Source organism: Microplitis mediator, chromosome 4 (assembly GCF_029852145.1).
Source record: "Microplitis mediator isolate UGA2020A chromosome 4, iyMicMedi2.1, whole genome shotgun sequence".
In the NCBI taxonomy this organism is placed as follows: Eukaryota; Metazoa; Arthropoda; class Insecta; order Hymenoptera; family Braconidae; genus Microplitis; species Microplitis mediator.
The window spans coordinates 1,224,382-1,245,045 of record NC_079972.1 but is presented as its reverse complement, the minus strand read 5'-3'; the positions used below and the strand labels follow the sequence as shown (position 1 = coordinate 1,245,045).

Sequence of the window (20,664 nt, the reverse complement as noted above, 5' to 3'; positions counted from 1 at the left end):
ATTAACTGTTCTAGGCCCAAGCCAGAATATTAATCTAATTCACGTAAATACTTAGTCGTTCGTTGGGGTAATCCGCGTCTAGGCCCGTAATAGATTAATTAGTGTAAATTTTGTTAAAATTAATTCAAGCCAGACGTTTGTCTAACCAGATCCAGGCCCTTCAGCCGGATCCAGGGTGTCGTTCATAATTCCAGGCCATTGCCGGAATTATTGCGTCGTAGAAAATTCTAGGCCTATTGTGTGACAACACAAGCCAGAAATTTCGTGGTCGAGTCCGCGTTAAATAAAAGTAATTAATTAAAATAAATAAATAAAATTAAGTAAATTAATTAAAATAAATAATTTAAATTTATAAAGAGACCGTTAAATAAGTAAATAAGACAAAGTTAACAGACGCGAAAAGTCTGAGATAAAATTTAATTAATCAATAATTAACATTATTAAATGATAGTAAATAATAAATTAAAGTTAATAACAATAAAAGAAAATCAAGTGTCTGAACAGAACAGAAAAGAATCAAGGAAAGTCAAAAGTAGTCAGTGACGCATACTTTGTAGAATCGAGTGAGAATCGGGTGAACGTGGTATTGGAATTTCTGACGTAAATTTATTGTGGTTACAGATAATTACTAAAATGGAAATAAAAGTAATAGTGAGACAGTGGATTAAAAATTAATTAATTATTAATAACATCTTTAAACTAAATTTTAATTAATTAATTGTATTGTTAATGAAGGACGGTTAATTGGTTGTATATTAATTGATTTGAAATTTTAAACGGTGAATTGAATCGAAGTATTTTAATATTGGTAAAAGGAAAATTGTTAAAAGAATGTGTGGGTTAAAAGGGAAAATAGTGTTAGTGATATTAAAATTGTTAGTGTTAAAATCACGTTGAGGGTCAAGGTGACCGCGTGAAATTGTTGTAAAGGTTTTATATCACGTAGAGGGTCCAGGGGACCGCGTGAATGAATTAATTGTTAAGGTAAAAGTCGCGTAGAGGGTCTAGGGGACCACGCGGGAATAAATATAAGGTTTTAGCCACGTAGAGGGTCTTGGTGACCGCGTGGAGGATTAAGTTAAGGTTTAGTTGAGTCACGTGTGTGTGTATAATAAGTCCAGGGGACTCAGTGTGAGAGTGTGTGTGATGCCAAAGGTAGTTGGCTTAAATAAGTTTTAAAACGTCAAAGGTAGTTGACGGTAGTTATAAGGTTTAATAAGGTCAAAAAGGTTAATAAGGTTTATAAGTGTTACAAGATATAAAAAAGGTTTATAAAGTCATATAAATAAAGGTTAAAATTATTATTTAAATAAAGTGTTAATAGTTATAAATTATCCTTCCTCTTCCTTCTCTTACAAATTAATTAATTTACAACGACCCTGATGATCCAAGATCCGGCTCTGGGAGGCCGTTATTACTTCCAGTGGCGCCCTTAAAAAGGACGACCAGAGTAGCAGCTTAGCCCTGTTATAATATACCTTAGTTTCTAAGACTTACAGCAACATCTTTCAAATAAATAAGCTATGGGAATGCAAGTGCATGCATAATAACGCGTACTCATGTATGGGAATGCCTGATCGTATTTTTCATAAGCAGCCAATATTTAAATACGAACAAACGTGCTCAAGAGGAATCACAGATTATAAAATCATATGCCTGCTCAGGGAAGATCATGCATGATAATGTATGATCATGCATGATAATGTAACAATAACATTGCACCGAAAATATTTATCAACAAAACTTCGTATATGAGATTATTAGGTATATAAACTTATTTGCTATGTAAATCTAGTAGATGGTGACACTAGGCTTGGAAAAAATTGTTCAATTGAAGAATATTTTCGATATAGCTATGAAAAAAAAAAAATAGTCAATTTTTTTGGCCCAGTCTATATATATATATATTAGACTGATTCAAAAAAATCGACTAATTTTTTTTTTCTTCATTATATCGAAAATATTGTTGGAAATGACGAAAAAAAAATACTGTGAAAGTTTGAGCTCTTAATATTAATATTAACAACAGCCGCGTCGCAATTTTCTATTTCCCGTTTAAATAACATGGGAAAATTTATTTTTTAAACTTTGGAATTTTGTAGCTCACGGTGGGACCAATACTTTTGAATGTTCAAGACATATTCTTATGGGAAATTTCACGCTCTACAAAAAAGGTCTCTTATAATTTTTCGATATTTTTATTTCTTTAAAAGTAATTCGAAGTTACAGTTAGATTGACGATAAATCTTTACATTATTTAAATTTTTTGACGCAACCATCGACTTTATCCGAAAATTTTAGAGGACATTTTTTGTAGAGCATTTTATTTCCTACAACTTATCTCAGAGAAAATTTTCGATATTTCTTATAAGTCGTATGTTATTTGCAATTAACTGAAAATTTTCTTAAATAATCTAAATTTTGTTGCTTAAAATTAATTATATTAAATTTTCAGTTTATTGCGAATAACTTACGACTTATAAGAAATATCGAAAATTTTCTCTAAAATAAGTTGTAGAAAATAAAATGCTCTACAAAAACTGTCCTTTAAAATTTTCGGATAAAGTTGATGGTTGCGTCAAAAAATTTAAAAAATGTGAAAATTTATCGTCAATCTAATTTTAACTTCGAATTACTTTTGAAGAAATAAAAATATCGAAAAATTATAAGAGACCTTTTTTGTAGAGCGTGAAATTTCCCATAAGAATATGTCTTGAACATTCAGAAGTATTGGTCCCACCGTGAGCTACAAAATTTCAAAGCTTAAAAAATAAATTTTCCCATGTTATTTAAATGGGAAATAGAGAATTGCGATGCGGCAGTTGTTAATATTAATATTTAGAGCTCAAACTTTCACAGTATTTTTTTTTCGTCATTTCCAACGATATTTTCGATATAATGAAGAAAAAAAAAATTAGTCGATTTTTTTGAATCAGTCTAATATATATATATATATTGTGTAGATTCGTTTAAGTTACACACAAAGAGCGTTAAATCTACATCCAGCCATACGTTAAAGACATTGCCTCTGTTGTTTTTACGTGGGAAGTACTACTCATTGTATACCCGAGCTATTGTCATGATCAGCCGACAGTTATCGTTATTCGTGTCGTTTTTAACTTATCAGATCCGCCAGGGTAATTTTAACATCAATATGTCTAACTCTTTCTACACGAATATCGTATGTTAAAATAACATACAACTAAGTGGGAGCCGTTTTTTTTAGTTTTTAGACACGATTAGTATTAATTTTGACGAATCCTATTTTATAAACTATTAATGTATTCCTATTATGTGAAGTATTACATAGTAATATAAATAAATATTATGGATTTAAAAATTTTTTTTAACCGATAAATAATATGGATATTACATGTGTATCATAAATAGAATAGTATTCAAATATTATACTATCAATAAATCATAAAAACATAACAATAAAGCAAATTTATCTCAACTTAAAATTTTCTTTAAATATTTAAATGTATTCGTAGCAATTGTGACTAACTTAGATACCTCCTCATTGAATAATTCTATGATATATTTTATAATGTGTTGGCGTATAAAATTCCAGATTTTAATAAATCGCGTAAAAAAATAATGGGAATCATGTTGATAATTTTGATTATTTTTAATGATAAACCAGGTGGTTTGATTATTGCCGCTCTAATAGTATACACAATTAGTCCTTGAATTATAAATGAATAGTCGTATTGTCAACACGAACGTGATTTATCATTAAAAATGTTTTCGTTAATCATATTAACGCATGCTGTACATTTTTGTTGTTTATTTATTTACACTTGAGTTAAATTTTCAACGATTTATAAAAAAAAAAGCTTGACTTTAATACATCGATCTTATCAAGATACCCGCAGATTTTAATATTTTTTAGCCTTGCATAAATAAAATTATTAAAAGAAGAAATATGGGATTAAAAGTCGAGATGTAAGTGATCAATTTAGCGGAAACAAAGAATGATGCGCACCTGAACAAACAACAAAGTTACACTAATAATAAAATGTAATGCGTTTGTTAGTCTATATTAACCGTATCGCTGTACATTGCATATTATTACGTGACTAAAATGCTTTCCCTTTACCTCGCGTTAGTCACTGTCTATTCCCACTTCAAAACTGTACGCATCCATCCTTAACATGTTTATGAAAATTATTAGTATAATATTTGTAAGTTTGTATAAGTGTTATTTTACCTTAAACTATTAAGCTTTCCAAGTATATTATTTTCCACATTATTAAGTATTAGTCCTATCTTCAATGTCAACTTGATAAGTTATATTCTATTAAATGATTAAGTGAGTCCTATTATATTTTGTTTGATATTAGGATTATTTAACTTATCAATTTTATCAATTTATCATAAAAACAGCGGGTATAATATCTATTAGATAGAACTAAATCGCTTTTAAGATGATCAATAACTGTGTGTATTATTTATTTTTTTTTTTTTAAATAGAAATTAATATATGAGAGAACTTCTAAGTATTGTATCAATTAATTATCCAAGTTTTAATGAAATATTCAAGTGAATGGTGGGGAGAGGTGACTAGTGCGTTGGTATAATTTCAATAATTTAAAAAATTGTGTGCATGTTCAGAATATCGCTGAAGAACTGAATTGTCCTTGCAATTGTCTGGCACCGTGCAATACCCACTTCCAACAAATGACGAAGATATGTTTATTTCTCTAGTCTAGTTTCAACAGTTATCTTCCAACGCTGGAAGTGAAAAGATCGGAAAATCATTAATTTTTAATCTGTTTAAGCAATCAATCGTTTTAGTTAACTAATTTAAAATAAAGATTTATTTTTACTAGTGAAAATGTTATAAGCTTAAATATTTTATTAAATATATTACAGAGAACAGTAAATTTTTAACAATCAAATTTAAAAAAAATGAAAAATTCTGAATCAAAACGAAATACAACAGAAGTGTTTATACTTTCTGATCGGTCGAAGTCTAGTTCAAACAGTGAGGTGAGCTTTAACAATAAGTACACTGTAAAAAATTCATAGTCTTCCGTATGGTGTGAAAATTTTCAACGCCGTCGGTGTGAAAGTTATATGACGCCTGGTGTTAAAATTTCAGCCGTGTAAATTTAAACAATCACACCACCAATGGTGTAAATGTTACTTTGATAGACACAATGAAAATCAAAATAATCGAAATAACTTCTCGTTTGGGCGATATAATAAAAAATTAATTTTTAAATAATATCATCTCAAACAAAAATACTCAACTTCAAACTATAAAATACCTTATAATGCCGGACCGAAAAATTTGATTTGATTTTAGTCTAATTGGACTATTTGATCTGTTTTTGATCTTTTATAAAAATATTAAGCGGTTTTTGATCTGTTGTCTTAAAAAACAACTGCGTTACGGGCAGACGAAACTAGATTAATTCTTGAACTTTAAAAAATTTTAGTTGTGAAAATTTGCAAGGACAAAACTAGATGAAATCATGGATTTGTAATATTGTTATTTATGGGCAATATTTATAAAAAATATATTAAGTTACAGAATTGATTATATTTTATTTACTATTTATTTAGTGTCTTTTGTTTAAAAATGTCGGCAGTTGATGGAAGTTTGACAGCTTTATTTTTTAGTTCTCTTGACTGAATATTTATTTGAATAAAAGTAATAAAATAACTTCTAAAATATCAAGAAATTTTTCTTATTTACTTGATAAAATCGAAAATATTTAGGCATTAGAAACCATCAAAATTTTTGTGACATCTCATTACGGAAACGCATTAGCATCTTTCAAATATCAAGAAAATTAAAATAAATTTATAAATTTAGATTATTATTATTGTTATAATTATTATTTATATTTGTAAGAAGTCCTGTTTTCGATCTTAAAGTGAGTAAAAACAGACCAAAAATTATCGTAAATAAAGTCTGTTTTTATCCTTAAAAACAATTGAACATAGACCAATAATTACAATAAAAAAGTCTGTTTTTAGTCTAAACGCGATTTAAAACAGACTAAATATCATCCCTGATTAAAACAAATGATTAAAAAGTATTTAAAATGATTTGTTTTTTAATCATTTCAAATACTTTTTAATCCTTCAAATCATTTCTAATCCTGTCTCTTATGGACATTTAACGTGTGAAATCATTTTTAATCATTTTGTTTAATCAGGGATACGAACAAAAGGCTGATTTTGGCCTAGATAATTACTAGTATGGACAAAAACAGATTAAATTCCTACCCGGGTCGAAAAATTTGATCTGATTTTAGTCTGATTGTACTATTTGGTCTGATTTTGATCTTTTATGAAAATTTTAAGCTGTTTTCGACCTGCTACTTTAAAAAACAAACGCGTTACGAACAGACTAAATTAGATTAATTCGTGAACTTTAAAAAATTTTAGTTCTGAAAATTTACAAGGATAAAACTAGATTAAATCATGGACTTATAAAATTTTTATTTATGGGCAATATTTATGAAAAAATTTTAAGTTGCAGAATTGATTATGTTTTATTTACTATCTTTTGTTTAAAAATGTCGGCAGTTGATGAAAATTTGACAGCTTAATTTTTTAGTTGTCTTCATTGAATATTTATATCATTGAGTAAAAGTGATGAAACAACTCTTGAAATGTCAAGAATTTTCTCTTATTTACTAGATAAAATTGAAAATATTTTGGCATAAGAAAACATCAAAATTCTTGTGCTACGGAGAAAAATGTTAGCTCGAAATCTACCAATTTTTATTATGCTGTCGACCAAACTTGAAACAGAGAGTAAAGTATCCAAAAAATTACTATGCTCTTATAAAAAATTATTATGCTGCATCAAAATTATTATAATATATGGAAGTAATTGATATTGAAGCTCATCGATAAGTTTCTCGGGCGTAATAAGTAATGTGATACAGTATAATCATTTTTTGTAAGAGCACGATAATTTTTTGGATGCTTTACTCCCTGTTTCAAGTTTAGTCGACAGCATTGTAAAAATTGGTAGGTTTCGAGCCAACATTTTCTCTGTGTGGCATCTTATTATGGAAGCGCATTAGCATGTTTTAAATACCAAGAAAATTAAAATAAATTAATAAATCTAGATTATTATTATTATTTATATTTATAAAAAGTTCTGTATTTGTCCTTAAAAACAATTGAACACAGACTAAATATTATAGAAAATAAAGTCTGTTTTTGTCCTTAAAAACAATTGAACACAGACCAATAATTATAATAAAAAAGTCTGTTTTTAGTCTAAACGCGATTTAAAACAGACTAAATATCATACGAAAATAAGTCTGATATTAGCCTGGATAAGGAATAGTACGGGCAAAAACAGATTAAATTCTTATATAAAATGAATACGATTTATAAGCTTAAATTAAAGAAAAAATATTTGAATTTATCATTTATTTTAAAACAGATCTAATTTTTTGACCCGGGAAAGGTCGCAGAAATATCAAGAGCAAACTTTTTATACATATAAATCGTTAATTTCTCATTAATTAACATTTGATAAATGAATACAATGTTACTTGTAATGAGCAATTTTTTCGATTGAAAACACCTTACATTATTATTTTTTGTTGGTTTAATTTTTAATTGTATTTTTTTTTCAATAATTGACGGAAAAAACGAATTTCGTCCTGATAACAAAAGACGGGATAACGACAGATTTTGTTATAATGGCAAACATGGTTAGCTTATGGTAACAAATCAATTCGTTATCGTATCAAATGAATTTGTGTCGTAATTAAAAAGTCGATTTGTTGTGAGAACACATGATGTCTATTATAATAATATCGTGGTATTTTAAAGCTGGCATTTGCTACCGTAAGTAATTTTAACTTATGATTACAAAAATTTTTGTTAATGCTACAAATTCATTCTGTTACTTTAACAAATCAGTTTTTTTTATTGGAACACAACAGTTACAGCTACAAACCATTGCTTGGCCCAACGAAGAATTTGCTAGGATTAAAAAAACATTGTAATCCTAACGAATGCTTCGTTATCCGTATATTAAGGCAGAATTTTGTTACTGTATGTTGTCTTATCTTGTGGTCACAAACAATTTTTTGCCGTGTTATTAAAGAAAGTGAGTTGATAATTTGTGAAATTTGTGTTGAATTAGTTAATTTTCATATTAAAAAAAAATTTATTAGGTCATTTTTAACTATAGATCATATGATCGGAAAATGTATGAGTTGTGAGCTAATAACACCGAATGATGTGAATGATAGCCCTCACACTGCGCTAAAAGTACACGGGTTGACGTTTCATACTGAAAAAATTTCACACCGTCAATTTACACCGAGGACACCGTGTTAAGTTCTCGGGGTCCTTTTTTACACCAAAATTTTTGACAGTGTACACGGAAAGAAAATTATGGGAAGTTTTGCTATGCATTATGGGAATGGTTCCCATAATGGTATGGGAATAGTACCTATACTACTATAGGGATGGTTCCCATATATTATGGGAACCATTCCCATAATGGTATGGGAATCATTCCCATACTATTATGGGAATGGTTCCCATATTGGTATAGGAAGTATTCCTATAATATTATGGGAACTATTCCCATAATGTTATGGGAACCATCCCTATAATGTCATAAAATTTTTTTTTTGCACAATAGTGTAGAAATTTCCCAAAATTTGAATTTTCTTGAATGTTTTGTGCTGACAAAAAAATTCTTGTTAAAAATTGTAATGTTTTTTTGCCAAATACGATTTTTTTTTTCAATGTTTGAATTTTTGTTTTTATGTTTAATAATATTTCTGTGTATTGTAGAAGTAATTACCACACTTCTTTAAAATAATTTATTCATGATAATATGGGAACCATTCCCATAATATTATAGGAATGGTTCCTATAATAGTATGGGAACTATTCCCATAATATTATGGGAATGATTCCCATAATGGTATAGGAACCATTCCAATTGCATTATGGGAATCATTCCTATAATATTATGGGAATAGTTCCCATACTATTATAGGAACCATTCCCATAATATTATGGGAATGGTTCCTATAATATTATAGAAAGTATTCCTATAAATTATAGGAACCATTCCTATAATTATAGGAATCATTCCTATAGTGTTATGGGTATCATTCCCATAATTATAGGAACTATTCCTATAATTAGGGGAAACGTTCCTATAATTATAGGAACCGCTCCCATAATTTATGGTCGTAATTCCTATAATGGTATAGGAAAAAATTTCACAAAATTATGGGAACCGCTGCCATAATTTTCTTTCCGTGTATATAAATTAAAATTCTTACATAAATTAAATTAAAAAATATTAAACAGGATCAAAGGAATGAAAAATCACAAGTATTGGAAACAGACAGAGAAACTTGGGGGAATCCCATCGAGTTTCTCATGTCATGTATAGCGTACTCTGTTGGCCTAGGTAATGTCTGGAGGTTTCCTTACACTGCATACAGCAATGGAGGTGGTGCATTTGTTATTACATATATAATAGTTCTTTTCATTGTTGGAAAACCGGTGTATTATATGGAATCAATACTCGGTCAATTTACCAGTCAATCTTGTGTCAAAATGTGGGCTCTTTCTCCAGCTTTTAAGGGTATAGTTATAATTTAAATATAAAAATACACTCTGAGAATTTTACGGTATTTTTTACATAAAAAATTTATAGGAAATTACTATAACAACTGTAGGATGAAAACAGTATGGTAAAAATGACCTGTAATAGAAAATTTTAAAATACATCCAATAGAATTTACAACGTACATGGTAATTTTCACAAGGCAACAAATCAAATTTTGTTCTAGAAATTTTTACAAGTTACACCATGATTTTTTATCATAAATTAGAATATTTCGTGTATTCGATAGCTCAGTAGTAGAATTGAGTAAATGTTAAGTAAAATTTACGATTCAATATCGTAAAGTTTAATATATTAGAATGGAACTATAATAGACAGCATGAATATTATTGTTCATAGCATTTTTTATATTTAAAAATTACGTGACTTGACTGAGATTCGAACCCTGATCTCCCGCGTGCGAATCGTGTCCTCAGTCTGCTGGTTCGGTGTCTCCTTTGAACGAAAGTCACTAAACTTGTAATACATATTCACGTACGCAATGTCTACCAGTTGTCAATTTTATCGATCTGTTTTCGAAAAAATACAAACCGTTAAGTAATTTTTTTATACTGTAGAGTTTTTAATGCATATTTTTTAGTTAATTTTTATATTTCAACAGAGTAAAAATCGTTAAATTGTATAATGAAATGATTTATTTAAGATACTCTAGCGGTTTCTGCGCCACGTTAGAATCACGGTCGAACAACGGTGTTTTTACTGTAGAAATACGCCTTCAGTGTTCCGACAGTATAGCAGCAGAGATTCGACGGTGGTTTCACGGTCGAACCACGGTGGTTCATGTGCAGTCACGCTACTATGTTCCGACCGTGCCCCCACCGTGTTTTACAAACGTTCGTACGGTGGTTTAAGGCTCTTTCGAAAGTGAGTTCACGGTGTTCCCACGGTAACTTTTCAGTCGTCCCATGGTGGCTTCACAGTAGTTTGCAGTATTTTCCATGGCGAGCTCATAGTGGTCATCGGTGGCCTCAAAGTATTTCTGCGTCGGTTTTTTGGCGTAATGACCATGGTAGCTCAGTATTTCCTCGTGTTTTCCACGATGATTTCATGATTTTTCCACCATTGAAATATTTTTTTATTATAGTTTCCAAATCTCTGTATCAATCATACTTTCTTATTTTCTCAGTATTTTTGATAACTAGCGTACATCTTTCGCGCGCAAGCGCGCGCGTGTCATTTTTCATATTTTATTTTAATGTATATTTTTGTGTCGTTTGCATATATTTTTTCGCTTTCGACCAATCACGTTACGAATAGTTTGGCTTCACATATATTTCATCTAAATTTTATTATAGGATTATCTTTTTTAAAGTATGTTGTTACAATATTAAAATGAACAAAGCTTAGTATTTTAAGTAATCTTATCAACGTAAGTACACAGAAAAAACGGATTTATTGGCGCGAAAAAGTTTTACTCGTCCCAAGAAAATTTTGACCTGCCCTAAAAAATTTTTTTGCAAAATGAAATAAAAACGAAAATTTTCTTGGGACGAGAAAAAAATATCCTTAAGCCAAGAAAATTTTTTTTCGGTCGAAAACAAAATTTTTTTGCGCCAAGAAATTTTTTTAGTCCCAAGGAAATTTTTGTTTTCATCCCATATTGCAAAACTTTATATAATTGAGTTCTAGCAAATTCTATTTGATAGCGATTTCTAAGTAAAGATGATGTACAAGTGTGTGAATCATAATATTTTATAAAATAATTTAGATACGACCAAATAACGTAACATTATTCGAAAACATGATTTTACAATTATCCATAAATCTTATAAAGTATACAAATTTTTTTAAAAATTTTGTAAATAGGCTAACAAGACCATTAGCGGTTCAGTTAAGCGAATTTTGAAGTTTCAATAATGAATTGAGTATTAAAAAATTGAGATGTAAAATTTAAAAAACACAACCATTTCGTTACAGTTAGAAACCATTGCTTGGCCCAACAACGACTTTGCTAGGATTACAAAAACATTGTAATCCCCACGAATACTTCGTTATTCGTATGTTAAGGCAGACTTTTGTTGCCGTAAGTTATCTTGTGATCACAAAAAAAATTTTTCCGTGCAGAGTCAATAACAGTACAGATCGAATAATGTAGATACTTATTCATAATATCCGGTGACTCGGCTGAGTAAAACACAGATAGATCTTGTTTTTTGAAACTATTATTCAGTCGATCGGTATCAACGTTATTCCAGTTCCTGTACTGTATCAATTTTTTCCCTTGTCTTGGAACCAAATAATTATATTCAAAAGAAATCATGTCATGATCCGCAAGAAATAGCTCTGATGACTGCTTTGATGACAAAACTATCGAAATCGTTTACCATACAATAATCAATCCAAGAATGTGAGATCACGGTACGATGAGTAGGGTTGTACCGCACAAAATTTAGTGTCAAGCACTCACAAAGTTCCTGAAGTTCATCTGCTCTCAAACTGGTACTATCAATATCCGTATTAAAATCTCCCAACAGCATTATATTATTATAGTGAGGCATAAGGTCATCAAGCTCTTCTTCCAAAAGATACTCTTTATAAAAAGTGCTGTTTTATCAATATAGAATATGAATGAATTAGTAATAAAAGTAATAATTACCATTTTGTGATTTTTACTATACGTATAGTAATAAACCCGTACAAAAAAGTATATATGAGACATATATTCAATTTTGCCCGGATGTATACTTTTTTCTCATGGGAATCGTAAAAGTAATTTATTTGTTGATGTGCAATGGTACAGTAAAAGAGTTATCATTTTGAGTATATTGTAGTAAAATTTTATTAAAAATTACTGAAACGGATGGTATAATTCTGAAGAATGTCGAGGTATCCTACCATTACCTAAAAATTTAGCGTAATTTTTACTTTAAAATTCTCTGTGTGTATAAATATTAAAATATAATTATTCGATATATTTATAAATATTATATTTAAGGTATCGGATATGGAATGACAATAGCAGTATTTTCAATACAAACTTACTACTGTGGTTTAATGTCTCTAATTTTGTACTACTTAATAATGTCCTTTCGATCAACATTACCTTGGTCTACATGTCTCCCAGAATGGGGTGCAGAGTGTTTCAATTCATCAAGCCCCTTAATTTCAGGTGTTAATTCTTCAAAAAGTAGCTCTGAACTTTTTTTTTTGTGAGTTATCTTCGTTAAGGCTTCATTATGTGAGTGTGAAAAATATTTTAAAAACTAATAATTTCGTGGAATTTAATCAGCAAAGTGGTTATCAATGAAAGCGGAATAGAAAATGGTCTTGGTATTCCTTCATGGCAGTTGGTATCATGTCTTCTCTTCAACTGGATCGTTATCTTTTTAATTCTTTTCAAAGGGGTGAAAACTGCTGGAAAAGCTTCATATTTCTTAGCTATTTTCCCTTATATTATGATGCTGGCGCTATTCGGAAGGTCTGTGACCCTAGAAGGTGCCATCGATGGAATTATTTATTTTCTGCGCCCAGATTGGAATAAAATGACAGATCCACAAGTTTGGTATGCTGCCGTTACACAATCATTTTTTTCGCTTGGTGTTTGTTTTGGAGGCGTTGTAATGTATGCTTCTTACAACAAATTTGATCACAATGTAACGAGGTAAAAAATATAATTTAATTCATGAAAGTAACTATTTAAGAATTTATTTTAGCAATGAATATTTTAAAACTTTAGGGATTGCATGATCGTTTCAACTCTTGATCTTTGCACAAGCCTCATTGCAGGTAGTACTATTTTTGGAATTTTAGGTAATCTGGCTTTTAAACTAGGAACCGATGATTTCAATTCGATTGTTAGATCAGGAACGGGATTAGCATTCATTTCTTATCCCGAAGCTTTGGCACAATTTTCAGTTGTTCCATCTTTGTTTTCCGTCTGTTTTTTCTTGATGTTATTTACACTAGCTATTGGTTCATCTGTTGCTTTCTGTAGTACTGTCATTAGCGTTATTAAGGATCAATTTCCAAGACTTTCCGAATGGAAAATTGTACTAGGAGTTTGTACATTAGGATTTGCCATTGGGATTATTTATTGTACACCGGTGAGATAAAATTTTATTTATGTTTCATTTATTATATTTTAGAGCTTATGAATTATGAAATGTATTATGTTAAATGCTTTTCAGGGTGGACAATACATGATTAATTTAGTAGACTATTACGCTGGTACATTTATAATTATTGTTTTAGCGACTTGTGAAGTTATTGGTATTTCATGGATATATGGTAAAGTAACTTTTTATATATGAACATATACACGGAGAAAAATTTATGGTAAGAATTACAATATATTATGGGATTGGTTTCCATATCGCATGGTAACAAGATATTTTGAAGTATCGATTATAGAAATGGTACCCAAACTAATTATGGCGACCATTCCTATTGAATGGGTTTTATTTCTATATGATATCGGAATAGTTCCCATAAAATTATGGTAATAATTCCAATGTCATTATAGTCATTACTCCCATACTAGTGTAGTAACCGTTACGATATATTTTGTCAACCATTACCATAATATAATATTATTGGTTACCACAATATTATCGTAATGGTTACTACAATACTATGGTAATGATTATCATAGCATTCAAGAATTTCTCATATTGTATGAATCATTACGATAATATGTATTTATTTATTAATATCGTACGCCAATCGGCTATATACAACTGGTTACAAAATGTATAGTTACAAATGTAAAGAAAACTATGTTTTTACATAAACACCTGCATGAAAATTAAGAAAGCTGTTAATTCAGAAGCATCGCGATCGGCATCAGTCATTGCTCACGTAAAATATTCAATATCGCATTCTGTGTAAATACAAATTTGAATCAAATTCGTATCTTAATTAGCTTCTGGGATAGTCTGTGACGATAAATTATAAATTATAGCAATAATTTATAAAAAAAAAATTTTTTCGTAAATTCTATTTGAAAAGTCTACTATACACCAAAAAAATCAGCGTAGCAACAGAAAAATTATTCACGAAGTTATGAACAATCACGGTTGGTGCTTTATGACCAGATAGTAGAAACAGTTACCAAAATTTTCTCTCCGTGTGAAAATATAAAAAATGATTGTTAATGATTTGATAAATAAAAATGTTTCAGGAGTCGATAATTTTTTGGATGACGTAGAATTCATGACAAATAAGAGACCCTTTGTATTTTGGCGCATATGTTGGGTTTTCTTAACACCAATCACACTTTGTACAATATTTATTTATTTCATGATTTCATTAGATCCATTATCATACAATAATGAATATTATCCAACATCTGCATATGGTATAGTAAAATTTTTAAATCATTTATATATGGCAATAATTAATTTGATATTTTAAAATATATATCATTCATTTTAAGTTGCTGGCTGGATTTTGGTGGCTTGTGGACTCTTGCCATTTTTAGTATTTTTTACTACTAGAATCATTCACAGTGAAAAGAAAACATTCTCTCATGTACGTTGAGTTTGATATCTTAAATAGTTGATTTACAATGAAACAACTAATTTTCGCAACTTTTTGTAGATTTTCAAACCGGCGGATAATTGGGGTCCACGGAATGCTGAAACTCGTGAGAGATGGAAAGACTTTAAACTTTTGAAGCAGCAAAAGAGAGCCCTTGATTTCAAAAAAAATAAAATATCAAGAATTTTTACAGCATTATCTGAAAAATTTAATTAAGTTATAATTATACTAATCATTATTAGGTGATAAATAATTTAAAAAATTAAATATATTTATAAGTGCAATTACATAAATGTAAAAAGTATTTTTTTTTAATAGTATTCATTAATATCCATGAATTTAAGTAGAGTAAATAATATTCCTGATTAAAAACTCCGTTTAAATCTGATTGAAAGTCAATTGCAATAATACAGGAATTAATTTTATATTAATAAGATTGAATATTATTTTAGGTTAATTAAAAGATTCAATTTAATGTAGTGTCTTTTTTTACCAATGAAAGACATTCTTTCTTACCATTTGATGCAAAAACTATTGTAACGGATTGAGTTACTAGGGCTTTCGATACGCGTGTGTTGGCAACACCCGCCTAACGGCTCGTAAACCAATCACCCTGATCAAAAGAAACGATTCGAAATGATTTGCAATGTTAAATGCCCATAAGAAGAGCGATTTAAAAGTATTCAAAGTATTTAAAAGCATTGAAAAGTATTTAAAATTTTTTTTTCTAATCGTTTTAAATCGCTTCTCTCACCCTAGTAGAAATAATCGAGTTTTCACTCGATATAAACCAGTAGCTGGCCAGTGATATCGAGTAAAAACTCGAAATCGCGCCACCTACAACTAAGTCATAAACATTGGTCACACCGACACTGTACCTTTACTAGTGTGTGTGTCTGTTTATTTTTTTCTGTTAACCTGTACGCGTCGGTGTTTTAAAAAATATTAAAAAACAGTGTGAATGAATTAAAATTTGTGTATGTTATGTTGATATTCCTGACCAAGTACTAACACGCGAAGAGTTTTATTTATTTGAAAAAAATAATGATGCTAAATTGAATGAAATATTAAATAATCAAAACCGAATCATTCAATTATTAGAGTTCGTTAAAGAAACTAAAATCAAAGAGGAAGTTTCAGTCGTTCCATTTGCTGAAAAATACAATATAAAATTTCCTTTTGAAACTGAAGATGAATTTGAGAATTTCGATCAACGTCTTATAATTAATCCTAATTCAGAATGTCGACCTGATTTTATTTCTCTTTTGCATTTTTGGTTTATTTCTAATTTAAATCTGAGTCGACAACTAACTACTATTTTCAAAAAAATTTTTACTCAAAATGTAGCTTCAAAATATACTAGTTCTCAAAAAACTGGAGAAAAAACTGTCATAAAAGATTATAAAATCGTTGAATGCTTGAATGAATTTTGTGAGGTTAAAAATCTTGGAAGTCCTGCCGAAATAATACAAGCTGTCGGAGTAATTTTAAGTAATTCAAAAGACTGGGAAGGCAGTAGAAAACCTAAATAAATATTTTTTTAATTTTCTTCAATTAAAAATAATTACTTTATTGTCAGATTTATTGTTGTTATTCTATTAATCTAATGATGTTATTTATTTCATAATATAAATAAATATAAATTAAACGTTTATGTCATATCGTTTATTTAACATTATTTTTATTTTATTTGACAATTTTGGATAACTTTTGATAACCTCAATATTCAAAATTGATAGTTTCACTGAAGCCGCCATGTTTTGCTCGATCTCTAGTAAAACTGGCCAGTTACTTGACAGAAACTCGATATTACACTGGCCAGTTACTGGTTTAAGTCTAGTTAAACTGGCTAGTTACTGGCTAAAAACTTGATATCATTTCTACTAGGGCAATAAGGGCACACTTGTTGTCGAAAGTACCTTCCACTCAATCCGTTAATATACTATTATTAGATTTTATCGAAAAATAATAATTTTTCTCAATCATTATTCGATTCAAATTTTTTAATCAGATTCAATGGGACAGTAATAATTTTTTTTCTGATTAACTTTCCAATTTCCGATTAACTTCCGATCGCATTCATTTGGAACTTTCCTTTTAAACCCAATTAAAATTTTTTTATCGGATTCAATCGGAGTTTTTAATGAGGGATCTTCAATTGAATTATTTATGAGTACACGAAGAAAAATGCCGCTCAAAATTAAATAGTAATTACATAAACTAAGAATTTGCTATCTCAAATAAAAAATTACAATCCATAGAAAAAATTACAATAATTAGTAGAAAATCAATATTTTATTTCAATTATGACTATCTAGATTGTAATTTTTATTTATCATAATAATTACAATCTTAAGTATAGATAGATAGATAAATAAATTTATTTGATCTTGGAGTCGAGACTCCCTCAAGACCATTAATATTACATAATTAAACAAATATTATACATTGGATACAGCAACTTTAATAATAGCATATAAAGTAAGATTAAATAATTAATGATATGATTTACTGATTTACTGATTTACTGATTTACACTTTCCATACAATAATTTAAACAGGCATTACGGAATTCTTCAAAATTATTTAACATATTAATATAAGCTGGTAAGGAATTCCAGACGCGTATGCCGTGAACAAGAAAAGAATTTTCATACATACTACAATTAAATCTAGGTAATCGAAAATAATCATCTCTTAAATCTCCTCTTCGCAACGCAACCGGTAAAAACTCTAAATTACTTCTAAATAATTGCCGATCGTTCACGGAAAAAGATAATCGGTAGCAGTTACCGATTATTTCGGTAACAGCTACCGATTATTTCTATGACCCACGTATGACGACAAAATAAGGTCATGTGTTCACTGGGTGGATATTAAAAAATGTTATCTCAAATTAAAAATTATATTTTGTGACAGACACTTGAAATCTACGACATTTAGCGCCTATAGCCGGCAGCTAAAAATATTAGATAAGATACAGCTGGTAAAAAAGATACCTAATCGTTCTAATAGTGACGTCATCATCAGATCAAAAAATATTTTTTGGTTACATGTGCGATAGCAAACGACCAAAAAATATCGAAGTAACTTAACGAGCCATCTTGTGACAAAATTTATCATCATTTCAATTCGTCCACTTACCGGATTCTCTCTAATTTTCAACAAATTCTCAAAACAATCTTACCAAATAAATAAACGCGGATTTATAACCTGCCATTTATAGGCACTAAATGTAGTAAATTTCAAATATCTGTCACAAAAACTAATGTATTTATCTAGTACAATCGAGTCTAAGACGCTCGCACTCGATAGATAAACTACTATTATACATTCAAAATTACTATCATTTGTACACGGAAAAAATTAAATAATAGAAATTACTATCTAGTTATGGTAAAATTTTCTACCATCAATCCGATAGCAGTGAATATTATCTAGATGATTCTATAAATCATCTAGATTGTAACATTCACCATATTTATAATAATTGTTACAATCCTGTATGTTAACTAGAGTTAATTATTATTATTATTATTCTAAATAGTTGTATTTATAATCCACATGGTAACAGTTACCATCAGAAATTATAATAATTACAAGGTTCAAAGAATACTGAATGTTAATAATGACCAAATTTTATTTATTACTCAGTACTTGGATGATCGTTATTTTGATAAGCATACTCAATCACTCAAAGTTATTGACAGAAGCTCTCTTGCTCGGAAATTTTCATTTAACGCTGATCTAAACCCTCGCAGATTTGAATCACGGTAGAAACACCGTGAAAGTGTAAACACCGTGGATCCACCGTGGTTACACGGTGGGTTTGTTCCATTTTACTACCGGGTATGCACAGTGTATCCACTGTAATTACGCGGTGTACCCACCGTGATTCCACGGTGTACCCACCGTGATTCCACGGTGGCTTTGTGCTATTTCACCACCGTGGTTCCACGGTGTATCCACCAGGTAATCACAGTGAAAACACCGTGTATACACGGTGTATCCACCAGGTAATCACAGTGAAAACACCGTGTATACACGGTGGCAAAGCCACCGTGGAATCACGGTGGATACACCGCGTAATCACAGTGGTACAATGGAACAAACCCACCGTGTTTCCACCGTGATTCAAATCTGCGAGGGGACGACTGTATGGTAACTTATTCCAACATTTTAAACAATAAAATGTATATTACTAAATTATGGATTTAAATAGAAAATATTTGTTTACAATTTAAAAGTAATATTAAAATAGGGCTAGTACGCCAATGAAGAGTTTATAATATAAATAATTTTAATACTTGTATTTTAACTTTTAAAAAATTGTCATTTTCTTGTAAAAATTTTATAAATAAAACTTAAGTATGTTTGTCATCATATTTGTATTTGAAAATTTACAATGTTGCAGCTGTTGCGTAATCACAACTACATTCAAATTTGAATGTAGTTGCACTTCCGGCAAATAGAGGCAGCACCTACTGGGGCCTAGTGTCTAGCTATTCAAACTTGACTAGCGCAGTGCGACGCATGCGCATCGATTTTTCCTGCCTCGTGTTGAGAAGACCGACGCCATTATCTATCTGCTCAAATAATTAAAAGACTCAGTTTTATTATTTATTTAATTATCATTATTCTCAATTTCTTAATTAATTTAAAAGTTATTTTTCGCTCAGTAGCCTCTGCAATCATGCTACCATGTGTTCAACAAATAAATTAGAATCAGTGTAATTTATTATGAGCTCATTAAATTCAATTTAATCAAGTGATCATTATTATTAAAATTCAATAACTAAATTATTTATGTATTCAGTGCTATTAAAAATAGTAATGTACGTGTTCAATAATTTACTTCGCTCAGTAACCTCTGACATCATGTTACTTATTATCATGACATTTTTACAATCAAATCAGTGTTCAACCAAACAGATTAATTACTCCAATTATTTAAATTAATTACTCGCGCTCAATTTTACAATTTGCATTCATTTAATTACGTATTCATGAGCTCAGACAATTAACAGTATTGACAAATCAAATCAACGATTTAATTTTGTAACCCAGTGATATTTTGTGCTGTGACAAATAAAGATATTGTTATATTTTTAAATATGCGTATTTTTCCAACATCCTAACCACCAACCAGTCCTGGCATGCATTTATCTTATTATTATTACAACAGCAGCAGTACTCGAACATTATTGAATTTTCGATCAATTTTTTCATAGCATTTAATAACATTAATTACCACCCTTGATAGTAAATATTATCATCCTGATAGTAAATATTAACATCCTGATAGTGACTGTTATCATCCTGATGGTAACTGTACCATCCTGATAGTAACTGTTACGAAATTTATTGCAGAAGTTATCATCAAATAATTGTCAACTATATAAAAAAAATTATAATACTAACTATTTTTGCACTGAAAAACGTTCCAGTCAGTCTAGATGATTAGAATAAAAAATTTAGCATAACAAATACAGTTTTTAATTTTCTCCATGTAGAAAATTCAAGTTAACTGTAACATTTACTTT

The 20,664-nt window shown here is 29.4% G+C and overlaps 1 protein-coding gene across 2 annotated transcripts; it reads left to right on the top strand.

Moving 5' to 3' along the window:
* Positions 1–4,142: 4,142 nt before the first annotated feature.
* On the top strand, positions 4,143–20,202 carry LOC130666580 (sodium-dependent nutrient amino acid transporter 1-like). 2 transcript variants are annotated; one of them, XM_057467695.1, is made up of 9 exons: positions 4,143–4,187; positions 9,322–9,601; positions 12,579–12,792; positions 12,873–13,244; positions 13,320–13,686; positions 13,771–13,870; positions 14,763–14,939; positions 15,018–15,112; positions 15,182–20,202. In XM_057467695.1, the coding sequence occupies exons 1-9, from the start codon at positions 4,158–4,160 to the stop codon at positions 15,335–15,337; spliced, it is 1,791 nt and encodes a 596-aa protein (XP_057323678.1). In that variant the 5' UTR covers positions 4,143–4,157; the 3' UTR covers positions 15,338–20,202. The 2 variants fall into 2 exon arrangements, with proteins under 2 accessions (XP_057323678.1, XP_057323677.1); XM_057467694.1 differs by lacking the exon at positions 4,143–4,187 and adding an exon at positions 4,517–4,995 and having other exon boundaries at positions 15,182–15,363.
* Positions 20,203–20,664: the final 462 nt, after the last annotated feature.